Consider the following 20,975-nt stretch of genomic DNA (forward strand, 5'->3'; position numbering starts at 1 on the left):
GAACTGTCGCTGGAAGAAGGGGGTGATGGAGTGGGGCTACTGGGGGATCCCTTAAAGCCTTGAATGGGAGAGCTTGAACCCCAAGTCCTGTCTAGAATGCCTGCAACCAGTTTTCTCTTAATAAAGATGCCTGTTGGAAGAAATATTCCAAGAGTTCTGTCTTCTTAAGATGCTAAGTGGGGTGGGTTCTTACATTAGACAGGACTTGCAAAATTAGTCCACCTGGAAGGAAGACCCTTGCCAGGGGACTTTGCAAAAATTACCATGTCAGACGGTGGAGCAAGAAAAGGAGAAAACTCCCCGGAAAGGGAGCCACTGCCCCGGCTGAAACCCTGCCAGATGTCAGGATCTGAGAGGTCAGAGTCCTCAGGAGAAGAGGTGGTGGAGACACGGGACCACAAACCTCGGTGGTCAATGAATGTTGGAAAGAAAGGCGAGTGGGAAAAGAAATCAAGAAAGGTGACCCTGAGACAGGGGGGCCAAACAACCAGAATGGAAGCAGGAGATGGAGAAATCCCTGCACGCAAGTGAAGAGGAAGGGAGCTGGGCACCGTATTCGGGCTGGATTCTAGAGAAAGCGATCGACCTAATGAAGAGAACTCTCAGCTCCCTAGGAGAGGAGAATCCTGAGCCCTACGCCCGCCCCAGCTCCTGGAGCCGCAAAAGGAAAGACACCAAAGGGGAAGTGGAACCTGCAGTCCCGGGGACATCTGCTGATCCAGTAGACCCCACCCCCCGCCGAACCACAGATGGCAATCTGAATGGAAGAGACTACCACCGAGAACGAAGGCACCGATCCATTCAAACACGTCCGCCGCTGGAGGTGAAATTCAAAGGGGAGCCAACAAGCTTGGGGTTTTTCCTAACCGAAATCCTCAGCTACATGGCAGGACATCCCCAGCGACAAAGCCTGTATCCGGATCGTGCAATCTGCCCTGGACGGGCCGGCCGCAGATTGGGTGGTGAACTTGCACGACTCCAATGCCCCAGAGCTCAACGACTTCAACCGTTTTATGTCCTCTCTGAGAAGACGATTTGAGGACCCCCTGGCTGATCGCAAAGCCCGCGAAAGGATAAAAACGATGAGGCAAAGCAAACGCCCGGTAGCCGAATATACGCAAGACTTCCGGGCCATTGCCAGCAAACTGAACTGGCCAGAAGACATCCTCCTTAACCATTTCAAAGACGGACTAAATTATGACCTATATGACGCTTGCCTGCCCCGAGGGGACCCACACCAACTTGAGGAATGGTACATCTTGGCAGAGGAAGCAGAGATCGACATATTGAAGAGGCACTGCCGAGGAAAACAATGGAGCCGCTCACCGCCTGAGCTGACACGCGAACCAGTGAAACCATTAGCCACGGCCAAGAAGCAAACGGGGTGTTTCAAGTGTGGGAAAGAAGGGCATTGAGCTGTAGAATGCCACTCAAGAGCCACCCAATACAACCCAGACAGATCACCGGCCAGTAACTCCGGAAAGCCTCCAGCTAAGCCAAAAGAACCTGCCATGAGAATGATGGAAGCTGTGGAATCCCCCACCTCTGCTCAGCAGGGGGAAAGAACCCCAGCCTATACCACAAGGCCGGTGGACGCCTCAGACGACAGCTCGGAGGGCGAACCCCTGGTAAGTGGATGCATCGCACCCATCCTCAAGACAGTGACTATATTCATTCCCCCCATGGCCGAAGCCGTGAGGGTGAGAGCATTAATAGACTCTGGCTGCACCCGCTGCCTCATTAGCCCGACGCTAGTGGGGAATCTGGGCATTCCGTCGAGACTGGAACAACCAATCTCATTTGGCCAGTTAGATGGGTCCATAGCAGGGGGGGTGCCAGCCACCCTAGCCACTTTACCAATACACCTCTCCCTGGGCAAACATGAGGACGACATAATGTTTGTGGTGACCCCAGGCATGGAATGCCCAATGATCCTAGGGATGGAATGGTTACAAAAATGGAACCCCTGGGTGGATTGGAGGACGGCAGAAATCAAATTCCCGAAAGGGGACCCTATGGACTTAAAATCCCAAGGGGGGCTACCAGAATCAAGAACAGAAAAAGCATCCATGGGAGAGGAAAAGGGGCTACCAGAAATACCAGAGGAATACAGAGACCTTGCTGAAGTTTTCAGTGAGGAGAGGGATGAGCTCCCCCCCCACTGATGCACAGACTGTGCCATTGAATTCAAGCCTGGGGCAAAACTCCCGAAGCCAAGATTATAGTCCATGAGCCCAAAGGAGAAGGAGGAAATGGAAAGATTCATAAATAAAAACCTAGAAAGGGGGTTCATTGAGCCAGCCAAGCCTAAAGTGGCTGCCCCGGTCCTCTTTAGCGAGAAGAAGGACGGCTCTTTACGCTTATGCATATACTTCAAAGGGACTGGATGTGGATATCACCAAAAGGACTAACAATAACAATGGGGCCATTACCTTTCATGTAATCCTTTCTGAAGTCTCTCCTCCCGGCAGTGAGGAAAAGGGGGTGGGAATGTAATGCCTGGGACTGTCGCTGGAAGAAGGGGGTGATGGGGTGGGGCTAATGGGGGATCCCTTAAAACCTTGAATGGGAGAGCTTGGACCCCAAGTCCTGTCTAGAATGACTGCAACCAGCTTTCTCTTTAAAAAGATGCCTGTTGGAAGAAATATTCCAAGAGTTCTGTCTTCTTAAGATGCTAAGTGGGGTGGGTCCTTACATTAGACAGGACTTGCAAAATTAGTCCACCTGGAAGGAAGACCCTTGCCAGGGGACTTTGCAAAAATTACCATGTCAGACGGTGGAACAAGGAAGGGAGAAAACTCCCCGGCAAGGGAGCCGCTGCCCCGGCTGAAACCCTGCCAGATGTCGGGATCTGAGAGGTCAGAGTCCTCAGGAGAAGAGGTGGTGGAGACACGGGACCACAAACCTCGGTGGTCAATGGATGTTGGAAAGAAAGGTGAGTGGGAAAAGAAATCAAGAAAGGTGACCCTGAGACGGGGGGGCCAAACAACCAGAATGGAAGCAGGAGATGGAGAAATCCCTGCATGCAAGTGAAGAGGAAGGGAGCTGGGCACCGTACTCGGGCTGGATCCTAGAGAAAGCGATCGACCTAATGAAGAGAACTCTCAGCTCCCTAGGAGAGGAGAATCCTGAGCCCTACGGGAAAAGACCCGAATACGCCAAGACCTGCATATATATATATATACATACATACATACACACACACACACACACACACAAAGTGCAACACCAGCCCAAGACCTGCCAGAGCCCTCCTCTCCCTCCTCCTCCACCCCCACCCTCCTCCTCCAGCCCCATCGCTTTCTGCAAGCAAGAGAGCTGGGAAGGAGAGTGTGATTGACACACACACACACACAAACACAGCACAACACCAGCCGAAGACCTGCCAGAGCCTCATCCTCTGCCTCCTCTCCCACCTCTCTGCCAAACACTTCCAGCAACTTTCTGGCAAATTACAGCCCTGCATCTCTCCATACAAAGCCCCTGTTTACCCTGGCTCCCGGCAATCTTGCTCGCTCACTTTCTGGAAACATGTGAGCTGGGAAGGAAGGCGGCCAAGACAATCGCCCTGTGCATGCCTCCCGGAGGTTGTTTTACACTGCCCCTAAAAGCGACGAGTTAAAAAAAACTTTAAGCCCACAATACAGGCAACACTGTGCGCTTCTCCTGGGCTCAAAGGGGATGGCGTTCTGATGGCTTTGCCTGGCACGCGCATCAACAAAACAAACAGTCTGGATTCCCACCTGCTGCTGCAGGATAAGTCTCAGAGGGGTGCGTGCCATCTGGCCGCTTTGCTTTCCCCTCCGTAAAGCCGGCAAGCTCCTCGGGAACAGGAGAGGGGGAAAAGACTCGAGCCCCGGAAGGCAACGTGAGGGCTGTCAGGGTATCGCAAGCTCGCGGGACAGGGGGGAGAGGAAAAGAAAATGGAAGAGACTGAGGCCGCAAGAGAGAGAGAGGGGGGGGAAAAGAATCAGGGGGCAGTTGTGAGGTTGGCGCTTAGGGCCGTGACACAAGTGGTCTCAAACACCGACTTGCCGAGGGAGTGGATGGCTCTGTCCCCTTCAGGATCGCGCTTGCTTCTGAAGTAAGAAGAGGGGGGGGAAGGGCGACATGGATCCTGCACGAGACAAAGTCAATCCAATTGCTGCACGAGTCCCTGAGGAGTGCGGGGCCTTGCTCTGCACCTGCGTTCTTCGTGCACCCTCGGTAGGGTTCCTGCAGGCCGCTGCCAAGCAGCATATTTTCCACAAGTAAGTGAGCTGGGAAGGAGCAGAGGGGGGGAAGGCGATGCCGCAGGGGGGAGGAAAGAGACGCTGCGTACCACCAGCCAAGTGGTCGCGTACCACCAGTGGTATGCGTACCACCGGTTGAAAAGCCCTGCCATAAAAGACAGATTAGGAATACAAGTAAAAATAGACAAGAAAATGGTAAGACAACACCTATCCACTCTAGACAAGCTCAAATCACCAGGATATGGACTTTAAAGATGAAGCACATCTTTAAAAAACTTGGAGCATTGGGAAACTACAGAGGACTAGAAAAGAATGTATGTGGTTCCAATATTTAAAAAAAAGACTCAAGTAACTACAGACCTACATCAATACCTAGGAAGAACTTGGAAAAGATAATCAAGCAACGGATCCAAGAAAACTTAGAAACAAGTAAAGCTATTACTAGAAGCCAGCATGGATTTCTCAAAAACAGATCATGCCAGACAAACCTTATTGCATTCTTTGACAAAATGACTAAATTGGCAGACCAGCAAAATGCTCTGGATTTTAGATTTCATTAAGGTATTTATACAACAACAACAACAACAATAATAATAATAATAATAAATAATATTAATAATAAAGTTGGAAGGGACCTTGGAGGTCATCTAGTCCAACCCCCTGCTCAGGCAGAATAAAGTAGGCCACACCTACTTGACAGGATTGAAAAATATAGGATAGATAGCATCACCATGAGATGCATTCATGACTGGCTGACCAACTGCACTCAGTGTGTAGTACTCAATGGAACTACATCTACATGGAGGAAGCATGTAGTAGGGTATCCTGAGGTACAAAGAAGAGGGAATGAACCTGTTAAGTCCGGAGAATAATGGCGCTTGAGACGAAGCATTTCTAACAAGTCTTTATTCTCTGCTTCCATTCTTCGAACAACCCGAGCAGAGGCACGCAGGCCTCTATTTATACCTTCTGATCCCCGGGCAAATCCAACCAATCATAAGGCAGTCTTTTCCCGCCTTGCACATGCACACAAGGCCGGCGCCACTCAGTCTGGTCCCGGGCAGCTTTTGCAAATGCCCGGGACTCTTGCAACGTCCCGAGCCTGCTTTTGCAGGCTCAGGACACAACACCCCTCCCCCCTAGATGAAATAATACGGCGCCCACATGGACGCCATCATAGTGATGGTTATATAATTAAATATTGAGTTAAGTCACACGGTGTGTGTAAGNTAGTTCAGTTATTGCAATTGACATGCTCACCTTACGTAATCTGCAAGGTATTTGGGAGGGCCTTTGACCCTAAGCGACCTTCTCGGACCTGGGGAACCTATAGTGTTTTCCCCGTTGCTTCCCACACTAGGTGAATTGCCCTGTGGTTGTCTTGTGACTTCTGTTTGACTTTCCTGCCCGTCTCCTAGGCTTGAGAAGTCAGAACTCTGTTGATCACTACACCTGGTTGACCTACCACCTATGGAGTTTTCCAACCCCTCAGAACTCATCTCTGTGTTTCTTGACGGAGTGTGGTTTTCCTGGCTCCTTCCTGTAGTGTTAGGGTCTAGGGATGCCTCCCTGTTAGCCCTTATGCATGGGGACATCCTTCTATGAGCCATTTCAGCAAAGGACGTGTTTCCCCTCTGTTTTGCCTGCTCTCTTGCATGTTGTGAGTTGTGAGTATGCTCCCAGTTATTCTCCGTGTCTGGAGTATGATACCGTTTCCAGCGAGTCCGGGGTGATTAGGCTCTCGGCGATCTCAAAGGCGTCTTGCCCACAAACGCACAACAACGTGGCAGCCTTTAAGCCTTCCTCCCTTATCTGGTTTATGCGGAAATACATCTCGACTCTTGCAACATAAGATTCCCACCTCTCGGGGTGAGAGACGTTGAATTCCGCTAAACGCCCAACTTTCGCCATGATCGAAGATCAGGGTCTTCTTCTTCAGCCGCACGCACCCTCCAGCGATTTCGTACTGGCAGGATAACGCTGACTTCCACACCGTTTTCCTCTTCCGGACTTCTTTGGGTGAGTCTTCAAGCTTTCCTAGCTGTATAGACTGAATCTCACCTTCGTCGCCAGTGTTAAGTCCGGAGAATAATGGCGCTTGAGACGAAGCATTTCTAACAAGTCTTTATTCTCTGCTTCCAATCTATGAACAACCCGAGCAGAGGCACGCAGGCCTCTATTTATACCTTCTGATCCCCGGGCAAATCCAACCAATCATAAGGCAGTCTTTTCCCGCCTTGCACATGCGCGCAAGGCCAGCGCCACTCAGTCTGGTCCCGGGCAGCTTTTGCAAATGCCTGGGACTCTTGCAACGTCCCGAGCCTGCTTTTGCAGGCTCAGGACACAACAGAACCTATTTTCCAAAGCACCAGAAAGTAGGACAAGAAAAAAATAAATGGAAATTAATCAGGAAAAGAAGCAACCTAAAACTAAGGAGAAATTTCCTGACAGTGAGAACAATTAACCAGCGGAATGGATTGCTTTCAAAGGTTGTGAGTGCTCCATCACTGTAGGTTTTTAAGAAGAGATTGGACAGCCATTTGTCCAAAATGCTATTGGGTCTCCTGCTTGTTCCCTGGTTGAACTAGAAGATCTCCAAGGTCCCTTCCAACTCTGTTATTCCATTACTCTGTTAAGGTTCTGCTTTATGCTCTTCAGTATTTTCAAAAACTATTTAGATTGGGGGACAAAAGGGGAACTCATAACATTTGCAGATGACAGCAAGCTGGGAGGAATAGCTCAACATTCAGAAGGATCTTGACAGACTTGAACACTAGGCTCTGTCCAACAAAATGCAATTCAATGGTAAGAAAAGTAAGGTTTTCCACTTAAGCAAGAAAAACCAAATACACAGGAATGGTAGTACCTGGCACAATAGCAGTAACTGTGAGAGGGATCTAGGAGTACAATTGGATAACCACTTAAATATGAGCCAGTAGAGTTTTGCAACTGTGAAAAAAAGCCAATGCAGTCCTAAGCTGCATCATCAGAGGGATAGTATCAAGATCACATTAGTATCACTTTATACTGGTAAGATCAACATTTGAATATTGTATCCAGTTTTGGTCACCACAATACAAAAAGATGTTGAAATTCTAGAAAAAGAGCAGGGAAGTGCAACAAAGATGATAAAGGACTGGGGGCTGAGGCTGATGAACGGCTATGGGAACTGGGTATGTCTAGTCCAGTGGTGACGAACCTTTTAGAGACCGAATGCCCAAACTTCAACCCGAAACCCACTTATGCATCTCTGGGTGCCAGGGGCATGGCCACTGAGTGAGCGTGGCCACCGAGTGGGCATGGCTATGGTAGTCATGGCAGTGTGGGTGAGCATGCCAGGGTGTCAAGCCCCGTGGGCTCCACATTCAAGGGAAGAGGGGGGAACCAGCATGATGCCAAAAGCAGCTCCACCGGCAGAGACAACCAGCTGGGAGGTCCGTCGGCCCGTTCTCCCTGCTGCCGATCAGCTGGCGGTCCGGGACAGCCTCCGAGCAGCTGCAGCATTGCCGAGCAGCCAGGATACCTACAGCATCATCCCTGACACTGCTGATCAGCTGGCGGCCCAGGACGGATCCCCCACCAGACAGCTGGGGAGCCTGCAGCTGGCTACGGGTGGCAAGGAGGCAGCACCAATGCTGCACAGACCCTGGGGGTTGCTCGGGGATAAGGACTTACCGGGACAGATGCTCCGCTGAGCGACAGGAAGGCAGGCCAGGGAGATCTGGCTGCCTTTCAGGATAGATACCGGATGCTGGCCTGCTGTGAGGGGAAGAGTGGACCTGCAGGAGGGAAAGTATTTAACGCGCTGGGAGCAAAACACTCCCAGTGCTGACTTTGTTTGCAAACCATTAAAGTATCTGTTGCAATGTTCCTGTGTGTCAGTCTCCTGTCTTTCTGCTATCGGGTTGGAAGAGGCTATGGACCAGTAAGGACGTTGACACAGGGTGGGCGTGGCCAGCTCAATGTTGCTCCTGGGGAGGGATGCATGTGGGGGCTGGGCAGGATTGGGGGAGATCCAGGGGTTCTCTGGTGGGTGGGGCAGTGGATAGGAGGCTCGTCCTGCAGGGTGAGGTGAGGCAAGGGAGGGGGCAGGGCAGGGTGCCATTGCCATGGGGCAAGGCAAGGTGAGGCAGGGGCTGGGGCTGGTTGCAGACAAAGGGGGACTCCAGTGAGGAGGAGGAGGTGGAAGAGGGTTTAAGCAAGCTTAGCAACCAGAGTGGGGATCCCCCCCCAAATAAACGTACTTCATGGGTAACCTCAAAGCATGATAGAAGAGATCAAAACCTGCTGCAAATATCCAGCAGATGGGAGGGGAATAAAACCCAAACAGCCCCCCCACCAATCCTCAATAAAAGCCTCAGACAGAGGGAAGAGCGCAGGCAGGTGGGCGTCTGGCTCAACTGATGGCTTGGAGGAGAAGGGTAGCTACACCCCCTCCCAAACGCTGCCCTCTCACGAAAGCAGGATGAAAACTTCAAAAAGCAACAAGGAAAACAAGTTAAAACAGAAGAGTGTCTCGCAATGGTTTTCTTCCCCACTTCCTTCTAGCTGCAGGTTATATATATAAAGACCACAAAATAAAAAACTTGGCTTTCTCTCATTTTAATTCAGAAGGAACGGGAGGATTGGGGGGGTTGTTTGTTTCAAAGGAAGGGAAAGAGGGGCTGGGGGAGCACGGCAGGAGAACGGCAATGGCGCAAGGTTTCTGGCTATGCAGGTGGGCATTGGGGCGCGTTCTTTTTAAAAGAGCAAAACAAGGCAAAAAGTAAAAATCCCCCACTCACTCCACCTCCCCAAAACACAACAACGGAGCTTTCAATGACACAAAGAAGTTTTTATTGAAAAGTAAAAGTTTGCATTTGGCATGTTTTTAAAGAATTAATGTGATTTTTGCTGTTGTATACCTGCTGATAACTTATCTACCCTTGGCTCATAGTCTGTAAGTTTGAGAGCAACACATGCAGCACTCAGGTCATCTGTTAGTCTGCTTCCGGTGTCAGATTTTATATAATTCAAAGCTGAAAACAGCTGCTCACAGGCGTAAGATAATCCAAACAAAGTAAGGAAAGCAATCCCAAGTGCTTTCATGGATTTAAAATGATCTGGCTGTAAGGACCCACCCCACTTTGCATCTTAAGAAGACAGAACTCTTGGAATATTGGAAGTGTCTTGGCGATGTTTCGACAAAGTCACATTCGTCATCTTCAGGCTGGTGTTTTCAGCTTTGTGCTTCTAGGAGTAATGTGTGATCGCAGCTGTTTCTTCCTTTTAACTGCCAGTGTAAGGACCCACCCCACTTTGCATCTTAAAAAGACAGAACTCTTGGAATATTTCTTCCAACAGGCATCTTTATTAAGAGAAAACTGGTTGCAGGCATTCTAGACAGGACTTGGGGTTCAAGCTCTCCCATTCAAGGCTTTAAGGGATCCCCCAGTAGCCCCACCCCATCACCCCCTTCTTCCAGTGACAGTCCCAGGCATTACATTCCCACCCCCTTTTGCTCACTGCGGGAGGAGAGACTTCTGAAAGGATTACATGAAAGGTAATGGCCCCATTGTTATTGTTAGTCCTTTTGGTGATATCCACATCCAGTCCCTTTGAAGTATACTGAAGGAAGTGAGGGCCATAAAGCCCCTTTGTTCACCCCCTTCCCTTCATCGTATGACAGAATCCAGAGAAAGCAGAAATGGGGTTTTCCATAGATGATAACTAGAGATGAAATATAATTGGATTCTGACATCCTGCCCCCTTAAAAATAAGATAGATCCACCTGAAAGAAAACAAAACAGGTATAAAAGTTAGTCAGGTTTGTTAGGATACTCTGTGTGAAACTTCTTTAATAGCTTCTGGACTCTGACATGACGTTTATGGACCCACTCGTTTTGTGAGGCAGGGAGGTGTTTCCAGGCAACTAGGTACTGAGTTGCTCCATGATATCTCCTAGAGTCAAGGATTTCCTTTATTTTGAAGTGTTGTTCGCCCTCCACCATGATTGGAGGTGGTGGTGCGGGGATTTTTGGCCGTAGAGATGACTGATGCTCTCTTTTCAGCAAGCTGCAATGAAAAATTGGGCGTATTTGTCTGAGATTTTTGGGTAATTCTAATTCTACTGTTACGGGGTTTATGATTCTTTTAATTGGAAAAGGCCCTATATATTTTGGTCCAAGTTTTTTACAGGGCTGTAGGGACTTTAGGTATTTTGTAGATAAGTACACCATTTCTCCTATAATGAATGGTGTAGGCTCAACCCTTTTTTTATCGGATTGTGCTTTGTATGCCTGCCTAGCTTCGTCTACTGCTTTTCTAACTATTGGCCAGGTGTTTTGTAGTTTTTCCATCCATTCTTTCAGTGATTGGATCATTGGTTCGTTTGGGGTTAATTCTGGCATGGGGTTGAAACTTTGACCGTTGGCTATTTGAAAAGGAGTGTAACCTGTGCTGGAGTGGACTGTATTATTGTAGGCAACTTCTGCGAAAGGGAGTAGGTCCGTCCAATCGGACTGCTGGAAATTCAAAAAACATCTTAAATATTGCTCATGTACTGAGTTCATTTTTTCAGCCCCCCCATTTCCTTGTGGGTGATGGCTAGATGTTAGTCCCTGAGTGGTCCCTAAGAGGGATAAAAAATCCTTCCAAAATGCAGAGGTAAATTGCACTCCCTTATCAGAGATGATGCGTTGAGGTGCCCCATGCAATCTGTAAATGTGCTGGACGAAAAGTTTCGCTAAAGCTTTTGCGGTGGGAATCTTTTGGCAAGGGATAAAGTGTACCTGTTTGGAAAACAAGTTTGTGACCATCCAGACAACAGTATTCCCATTGCTTTCTGGCAATTCCACTATAAAATCCATGGCTATTTCCCTCCAGGGGGCTGAGGGATTTGCCACTGTTTGTAATAGTCCTGGCGATTTCCCTTGCAACCTCTTTGCAGTTGCACACTTTGGGCAGCTGGCCATGTAGCTTTCTATGTCCTTTTTTATGGATGGCCACCAAAATTGCCGTTTAATTAAGTGTAATGTTTTTACAAATCCAAAATGCCCTGCTGATTTTGTGTCATGGCAAAGCTGCATGAATTGACTCTTTGGGTTGTTGGTATATATAACTTTTCCCCTACCAAAGGCAACCCGTCTCTCATTGTGCACACATTTTTGTTTTTCTGGAACCATTCGTCTGTTTCCAAACTTTTCCGGAATTCAATTCCAGTTTGGCTGCTCAGTTGTGGTTTTAATTTAGCTTGGGCTCTGGTGGTTACTGGTGCTGCCAGTTGTGATTCTGCCATCATTGGTTTAGAGTCTGTGGTTCGCGTGCTGTTGTATTGGGGCATGCGAGATAGTGCATCTGCCAGGAAGTTTTTTCTCCCCTGCAAAAGTTTGAGCTTAAATTGGAACTGGTGGAAATGCTGGGACCAGCAAGCTTGTTTGGGGTTGAGCTTCCTGGGTGTTTTCAGGGCTTCCAAATTCTTGTGATCAGTCCACACCTGGAAGGGAATTTTGTTGCCTTCCAGGAACTGGCGCCACGTGAGTAATGACCAACGTATCCCGTATGCCTCTTTCTCCCATACGGGCCAGAGCTGTTCTGTTTCCGTGAGTTTCTTGGATGTATATGCACAGGGTTGCAATACCCCTTCATCATTTTCTTGTGATAGTACAGCCCCCACTGCCACATCGCTTGCATCCGCTTGTATTACGAAGGGCCTATCCATGTCTGGGTGCCTCAGTACTGGTTCGGCAGAAAAAAGTCTCTTTAATCTGGTGGAATTCGCATTTCGAAAGTTTGGCATATAGGTGGGCAGCTCTTTAAAACCGCTCTGAGTAGGTTGACATGTTCCTCTTTTGATTCGGTGAAGATAAGAATGTCATCTAAGTAAACAAGGATCCCCTTAAATAGGTGGTCCCTTAGAACGTCACTGATTAATTGCATAAATACGGTGGGGCCCCCTTGTAGTCCAAATGGCAAGACTTTGAATTGGTAGCACCCCATGGGGCAGTTAAATGCGGTCTTCCATTCATCCTCTTCCTTAATTCTCACACGATAGTAAGCTTCCCTTAGGTCTAGTTTAGAAAAATTTTTCCCTTTCGAGAGGTGTGACAACATGTCTTTCATGAGGGGCAGAGGGTATAGATTGCTTTCACTGATTGTATTCAGGGCCCTATAATCCACGCATAAGCGTAAAGAGCTGTCCTTCTTCTCTCTAAAGAGGACCGGGCAGCCACTTTAGGCTTGGCTGGCTCAATGAACCCCCTTTCTAGGTTTTTCTTTATGAATCTTTCCATTTCCTCCTTCTCCTTTGGGCTCATGGAGTATAATCTGGGCTTCGGGAGTTTTGCCCCAAGCTTGAATTCAATGGCACAGTCTGTGGGTCGGTGGGGGGCGGAGCTCATCCCCCCTCTCCTCACATAAAACTTCAGCAAGGTCTCTGTATTCCTCTGGTATTTCTGGTAGTCCCTTTTCCTCTCCCATGGATGCTTTTTCTGTTCTTGATTCTGGTAGCCCCCCTTGGGATTTTAAGTCCATAAGGTCCCCCTTCAGGAATTTGATTTCTGCCATCCTCCAATCCACCCAGGGGTTCCATTTTTGTAACCATTCAGTCCCTAGGATCATTGGGCATTCCATGCCTGGGGTCACCACAAACGTTATGTCCTCCTATTTGCCCAGGGAGAGGTGTATTGGTAAAGTGGCTAGGGTGGCTGGCACCCCCCCTGCTATGGACCCATCTAACTGGCCAAATGAGATTGGTTGTTCCAGTCTCCTCGACGGAATGCCCAGATTCCCCACTAGCGTCGGGCTAATGAGGCAGCGGGTGCAGCCAGAGTCTATTAATGCTCTCACCCTCACGGCTTCGGCCATGGGGGGAATGAATATAGTCACTGTCTTGAGGATGGGTGCGATGCATCCACTTACCAGGGGTTCGCCCTCCGAGCTGTCGTCTGAGGCGTCCACCAGCCCTGCGGTATAGGCTGGGGTTCTTTCCCCCTGCTGAGCAGAGGTGGGGGATTCCACAGCTTCCATCATTCTCATGGCAGGTTCTTTTGGCTTAGCTGGAGACTTTCCAGAGTTACTGGCCGGTGATCTGTCTGGGTTGTGTTGGGTGGCTCTTGAGCGGCATTCTACAGCTCGATGCCCTTCTTTCCCGCACTTGAAACACCCCATTTGCTTCTTGGCCGTGGCCAATGGTTTCTTGCCCTTTTTCATGCATAAACAGCCGAATTTCATCCAAGCAAGACACAAATCTCTCCAGGACTTGTGCTCTGCTCAGCCACCGGACATTGTTATACATAAATAAACAATCATACTGTGCCTGAACCTCCTCAGGAAGCACTTGAAATTGCTGACAATTCAGAGCACGAGCCATGATGTAATTCACTATTTTGGTGACGTCTTTGAGGACATTGACATTTTTTTGTTGCTTTCCTTGGCACAAAGAACTTCCTGATGAATGATGCAGTGGAATTGAATTACTTTATGTTTTGTTTCTTGAAGAAACAACTGTATGAAACCAGATGTTGCCCCCACTACGGTGCTTCATCACTTGTAATTGAAGCCACCTTTTCTGGTCTTATGTCTTGTGATAAAAAAACTTCCTTCACAGCATTGTAGATATCTACACCTTGTGTTCTTTCAGGCAAAGACATCAGTTTCAGCAGCTCTTCTCTCATGATGTCACCAACAGCATAACGCAAAATTACTGCCAGCCTTGTATGGTTATTGATATCTGTGCTTTCGTCCAAGCACATGGAGTAACAGGCTGCCTTTTGTAAGTCAGTGGAGAGCTGCTGACTAACATCACTTGCCATGTGCTGGACTCTATCTTTAATGGTATTTCTGCTCAGTGGTATCTCAGAGATGCGTTGAATAATTTTATCCTTGTTTGGGAAATCATGAAAAAGAGAATCACTCCCAGACAACATGGCTATTTTGATAATATCCCCATCAGAGAGGGGCTTACCATGTTTTGCTATGCACAGTGAAATTTTAAAACTGGCAGCTGTCAAGATGATTCGTCCTGGAAAGATAGTTGGAAAAACTAAGATGCTGGGAATGATAGCTCCTCAATTTCCCTTCAAGAAACTCTTTCCTTTCATTATGGCCAAGTTGGGCTACATTTTTGGGGTTGGTTTCAAAGTGCCGTCTGACACTTGATGTGCGACACACAACACTTTTGTTGCGTAGAACACATAATGCTTTCCCACTGCATTCAATCACTCCAAATGACTGTGTCCAGGCCTCTTGGAATGATCTTCCACTATCTATTTTTGATTTTTTGGCTGTAATCAATTTTGTGTGGGTGTACAAGACTTGGAGTCTAGAAAAACACAAAATTAAAAAAAAATGAAGCAACCAATACAAATCTATCTCTAAATAACTAACACTATTAGTTAACACTGGACTTCTGGTGGTGACAGGCTGCACCGCATGGCGGCTTTTGTTAGCCGCCTGTCTGGGAGCGCGTCAAAGCCTGAAGAGACAGCATTCGCTAGCTGTGTCTCGGCTCGGAACCTCATCCCTCGGGCGAAGAGGGGGGGGTGAGTTAGTCCAGATAGGGCTAGAGCTTCCTCTCACCCCCGTTTTGCTTTAATCGGGGATGAGAGATGCTAGCTCGCCCGGAGTCTGGACGTTCTCCACGCCCCATGATGCCTTCGCTCCTACTCATTTGGAGTGAAGCCAGATGCAGCTCCCACCTCTGCTATTGAAAGGTATTTGGACTCAAACTATAAGCAGACGGAACTAAACAGGAGTGTCAAGTGTCTGAGTAACGAAACACTTAAAAGCATTGACAAGGAGGTTTGGAGTTACAGTGGACTGTTCGTGACTTTGACTCTGAAAATATACTAGCATCTTCTTTTTGTTGTGGAGATTTAAAGAGAGAGAAAATGGTTGCGGAATTGCCGTTTCTCTGGAATACTTTCGTTTTTTACTTTCACTTTCTTTTGGTTACTAACTGGATAGAGATACATTGTTGCTTCTCCGGCTCTGGAAAGTTTTAGCTGCAATGAATTTGTGATGTCTACTGGTTGGTGATATTAATACTGTCACTCTTTTGGATTATTGAAGTGATATTTAAAGAAGTCTGGAGAATGGTTTTAAAATGGCTGCGGAACTGAGAAAAAAAAAGTGAGAAAGAAATTATTTTTTTTTTTTTGGTTGCTGAGTGGAACCTACTGAAAATGCCTTTATCGTTAATTATAAATGACTTACAGGATGTTTTGATGCAAGCAGTTAAGCAACATGGTGTGGAAGTTAAAGATCTCTGGGTTAAGAGATTGGAAGAATCATATGAAGCTGTGGCATCTGCTCTCCAGAGGTTTATAGTTCCAGATTGCACAGAGCAACGGGCGGATAAATTATGTGAGGAGGTTGTAGAAGATGTTATGGAAATACCCCAAAATGATATGCTATATTGTGGAGATTTGGAAAATGATAAGTTTGAAAAGCTGGGAAAGGAAGCTGTAACAGATTTGGGTCTGGTTCTGGTGTACCTCCCTGTTGAAATTTTTGGGAAAAAAAAAAGCTTACGGTATATAGAATTAATCTACGAGTCGTGCATCAGAGAAAACCAGCTGAAGATGTTGCTGTTCGTATCTTTGGAAGAAGCTTACAGGCTTACTACTTGCAAAAATTTCGGACACGTTATAAAATGTAAAAGGAAGACTTATTGATCTCGAAGGTTGATGTTGTATCATTGATGTGAAAAAGAATGAAAAACTGGGGGGAGATGCAAAATGGAGAGCTGGAATAGAAGCTTATATCTTTAAAATTTTGGATTAATACTATGGTTTGAATTTGTTATAAGACATCAGATGATTAATGATGTATAATTATATTATTTTAAAGGATTTAAATTTTGTATTTAATGGGACTATGATTATAAGAGAAATGGTAAAGTTTAATTTCTAGATATTTGGATTTGGGGAAGATGGATAATTATATTTTGAGTTTTGGTGTTAAAATAGAGTATAATTTTTGGTTTTTTTATTATTTGAGTTAAAGTTTCTTTTATAATTGATTGCGTTATGAGGTGTGTTTAATCCTGTAATTAGTTCTGGGAAGTCGGGGAGGGGATTAAGAGGAAATTATAAATTGATGTATTTAATTATTATAGGTTTATAATGGAATTGTATTAATAAGAGGATATGCCCGGCTAGTACCCCAATCTGCACTCGATGAGGTGGTTAAGAAGGCAGAGGGGATGTAGGGAGGTGGCAAGAAGGAAGGAGGAGAGGTTGGGGTGTTAGGGGGAGGAAGGAGAGGAAAGTGGATGAGGATGGAGGCAGGGCGGGGACTGCCGGGCGTATCCGAAAATGTTTTGAGTATTTCTTGCTGGTGTATGTAAATGCATCATTTGTACTTGTTGTTCAATTAAAAATAAAATTTTTTATGGAATAACTATTAGTTAACACTAAAGAAATGGATATTCCCTGAATCAACAATCTAGGAGGGGGGAATTAAACAATGAAAGCAGTGTCTTGGATTTTACAGGTTGTGTGAAAAGTACTCATTCATTTTACCAGATACTGAAAATAGTAGAGAAATCTGAAGCAGAACGCCTGTATTAGCAGATGCAACTGATATAAAATCTAGACAAAGAATGGTCAATAAAACATTCTTGGTTGTCTATTTTATCTTTCCTATAAAGCTGTAACCAACTTCCTCACCTAACTTTGCAAACCCTGTGGGTCGCACGCCATTCCACATACCTGGAAGAAAGCAGCTGCAATCCTGGTACTGTAACAGGGCTTTTCCAGTCACCTAGCAAGGTGTCAAAAACTTGATGTAAACTTGACCCCCCAAAAAAAGGAAAAAAGTGATAAAATACAGTAGTCCTCACTTTACAACAGTTAACTTAGTGACTGAAGTGACAACGCCACTTAAAAAAGTGACTTAAGACCATTTTTCACATTTTGGTGCACGCCCACCCCTTGCTGCTGCCCCGAGGCTGGGCAGCCGGTGAGTGTATGAATGCTGCCTTGTTGGGCTGCTAAAGCCAGCGGCCAGCTGAGACAGCTTCAGACACCAGGCCGCCCCCCCCACCATAGCCACTGTCCCCCGAGGCTGGGCAGCCGGTGAGTGTGTGAATGCTGCCTCGTTGGGGCCTGCTGAGGCCAGCGGCCAACTGAGGCAGCTTCAAACACCAGGTCACCCCCCCACCATTGGCACCACCTACGAGGCTGCCATTAGCGCTCAACGCCACCGCCTTGCAGGAGCACGAGGCAAGGCGAGGGAAGGCAAGACAGCCCCCCCGGCCGCCATTAATGGGCCACTGCCACTCGCGGCACACAAGGCAACACAGCCCAGCCCCGGCCACCATTAATGGGCTGCCACTGCTCGCGGCAAACAAGGCAACACAGCCCAGCCCTGGCCACCATTAATGGGCCATCGCTGCTCATGGCAAATGAGACAACACAGCCCGGCCCCGGCCGCCATTAACGTGCAGCCGCTGCTTGCGGCAAATGAGGCAACACAACCCTACCTGCCCCACCCTCCCAGTCGCCATTATCACTCGGCCGCCACTGCCACTGGCTTACACGAGGCAAGGAAAGCCCCCCACCGCCATTAATGCCTGCCGTGGCCATCGCCGTGCTTAAAGCAGCACAAGGCAAGGTACCCCCCTGGGTGCCAGAGGGGGGTTCTGGGGCTGCCGCACCAGGCTCTTCATCCTTGGCCTCATCTCCCCCAGCAGTTGTCTCCTCATCCACTGCGGCTGCGTCCAACCTGCGCAAGTTTAGCTAGAAGATCGCACTGTAGAAGCAGTGGCAGGCCGAGGAGACGGTGGCCTTTGAGGTGGTGATGATGGAGCTGGGCACCACCGGGTAAGCAGGGCCCTGCAAGGGAAGGGAGTATTTCGCGTGGGGCATATTAGCCAAGACAGCCCCACCTGCCCCCGGCCGCCATTAACATTTTGCTCCCGCCGCCGAAGGCAAGGCAAACCCTCCACCCCCCGCACCAGTACCGCTCTGCCCCTGCCACTGAAACATCGCTGTCAGCTTGTGCTCGCTCGCTCGCTTTCCGCTGTCCACTCATGCTCGCTCTCTTGCTTTCTGCTGCAAATGCTGCGTCCTCCGAAAGTTGGCTCTTTTATACACTCTCGCCTATTCCCAGGCTGCGCATGTGCGGAGAGCTGCACATGCACAGAGAGCGCAGAGAGCTGTGCATGCACAGAGAGCACGAAGTGCTGCACATGTGCGAAAAGGAGGAGGGAAGCAGCAATGGGCCAGGAATGGTTTGCGTGCCATCAGGGACGGCTCTGCATGCCGCCTGTGGCGCGCATGCCATAGGTTCGCCACCATGATCTTATACCATCTGCCATACAATTCAGACATGATGCTATGTGACTTCTACCTTTTCTCAAAATTTGTGAGCATCTGTTTGACTCCAAAAAGGAGGTAGGAAGAATTGTTAAGTCCTCAGTAAGGGACAAAGGGTGGAGTTCTTTCATAATGGGTTTAAGAAGCTTGTCCATTGCTAGTAGAAGTGTGTAATGAATGGTGGGGGAAAATGCAAGTAACACAAATGCTCATTCCAAGGATTTTTTCCTATTTCATATATTAACTATCTACATTTAAACTAAAATAATAGAGGTGGAAGCATTTCACTCCTCATATTTTGTCCTAAATTGCTTATACAAATATATGTCCATCCAAATGAAATAATTGTCTCTTTTGCCAGAAAATATATTTTTCTCAATATCTAAACTCTATTGACATGATGGCAAATGCATCTGACTTCAGTTGTGATATTAATCAATTAAATTGTACAGAATAAAATAAGAAACGTCTTACCTGATACTGATGATGTCTTCTCAAATTATCTGCTGCACGTCTCTGAAAATGAAAAACGTGTCATAAACTGGTACATATGAGCAAGCGTGATGATCAATAGGTCCAAGACATTTTCCTCAAAACTGAGTTTAATCAAAACTTTCAATGAGGGACAGTCCTCCAAGATGGTATGCTGAGCAGTGTGAGGGAGGAATTTGCTTCTCCTGCTGACAAACAGCTGATTTTGCTGCCAAAACAGACTTCTTGGTTCCCTAGATCGAATGTGAGCAGCTAGGGAATGACCCAAGATGACTCATGGATATGCAGCTTCTAGCTGAATTCCTCTCTGGAAAACTTGATCAAACTTTAATGTTTGTTAAAAGAATGTTAAGTTCTGAAACTTTATCTTTGGATGTGGATGAGGATACACAAAAGGACTTGATTCAGTTCCAGATCAAAGAGATAATCTCACAGCTGGAGAACCAGCAAAGTTGATTTCATCTACTGTTCTGATTTCATCTGCTGTTCTGAAGTTTAAGTCTGCACATTCTTTCAACTTTGACTAAAAAGGAAAGAGACAGATTCCAGACTTCTATGAAGTCTGAGGGAGACTGGATGGATTTATTAAAATTAATTGAAACTACCTCTGCTTGCACTTTGATCAGAAGATAGACCTATTTTGTTTTGTTTCACTAATATTGTTTTTCTATTGACTATTTGATCATTAATACAATATATAGAAGACAGGTCAACAAGTTGCAAATAGATTTAATAGTTTAAATGTTTTTGAAGGGCTTGTTTTGCAAGGGGTGGGAACTAATGTAGTAATATATTAATCAGTATTCAGCTAGAGGGGATAATAATAGTAATAATAATAATAACAATAACAACAATAACAACAACTATAACAACAACAACAACAACAANAATAATAATAATAATAATAATAATAATAATAATAATAATAATAATAATAATAATAATAATAATAAAGTTGGAAGGGACCTTGGAGGTCATCGAGTCTAACCCCCTGCTCAGGCAGGAACCCTACACCATTTCAGACAAATGGCTGTCCAGTCTCTTCTTAAAAACTTCCAGTGTTGGAGCATTCACCGCTTCTGGAAGCAGGTTGTTCCATTGGTTAATTGTTCTAACTGTCAGGAAGTTTCTCCTCAGTTCTAAGCTGCTTCTCTCTTTGATCAGTTTCCATCCGTTGCTTCTCGTCCTGCCCTCAGGCGCCTTGGAGAACAGCTTGACTCCCTCTTCTTTGTGGCAGCCCCTGAGATATTGGAACACTGCTATCATGTCCCCCCTCGTCCTTCTCTTCGTTAAACTAGACATACCCAATTCCAGCAATCGTTCCTTATATGTTTTAGCCTCCAGTCCCCTAATCATCTTTGTTGCTCTTCTCTGTATTCTTTCTAGAGTCTCAGCATCTTTTTTACATCGTGGTGACCAAAACTGGATGCAGTATTCCAAGTATTCCAATACTAAGGCATTGTAAAATGGTATTAATACTTCACGTGATCTTGATTCTATCCCTCTGTTAATGCAGCCCAGCACTGTGTTGGCTTTTTTGGCAGCTGCAGCACACTGCTGGCTCATATTTAAGTGATTGTCCACTAGGACTCCGAGATCCTTCTCACAGTTACTACTATTGAACAAGGTACCCCCTATACTATACCTGTACATTTGGTTTTTCTTGCCTAAATGTAGAACCTTACTTTTTTCACCATTGAATTTTATTTTGTTAGATAGCGTCCAGTGTTCAAATCTGTCCAGGTCCTCCTTTATCTTAAGCCTGTCTTCTGGAGTGTTGGCTATTCCTGCCAGCTTGGTGTCATCCGCAAATTTGATGAGTTCCCCATCTATCCCCTCGTCCAAATCATTGATGAAGATGTTGAAGAGCACTGGGCCTAGAACAGAGCCCTGGGGCACCCCACTACACACTTCCCTCCATGTAGATGCAGTTCCATTGAGGACCACACGC

General features: G+C 46.8%; 1 protein-coding gene across 1 annotated transcript in view; it reads right to left on the bottom strand.

The window, feature by feature from the left end:
• The window catches only part of TRPC4 (transient receptor potential cation channel subfamily C member 4), a 251,856-nt gene that overhangs the window by 30,205 nt on the left and 200,676 nt on the right, over positions 1 to 20,975 (bottom strand). The window contains exon 8 of the mRNA XM_029285122.1: positions 19,007 to 19,048. Within this exon, the coding sequence (XP_029140955.1) occupies positions 19,007 to 19,048 (42 nt within the window). The remainder of the gene's footprint in view (positions 1 to 19,006; positions 19,049 to 20,975) is intronic.

Source organism: Protobothrops mucrosquamatus, unplaced genomic scaffold (assembly GCF_001527695.2).
Source record: "Protobothrops mucrosquamatus isolate PMUCROS unplaced genomic scaffold, P.Mucros_1.0 scaffold1314, whole genome shotgun sequence".
In the NCBI taxonomy this organism is placed as follows: domain Eukaryota; kingdom Metazoa; phylum Chordata; class Lepidosauria; order Squamata; family Viperidae; genus Protobothrops; species Protobothrops mucrosquamatus.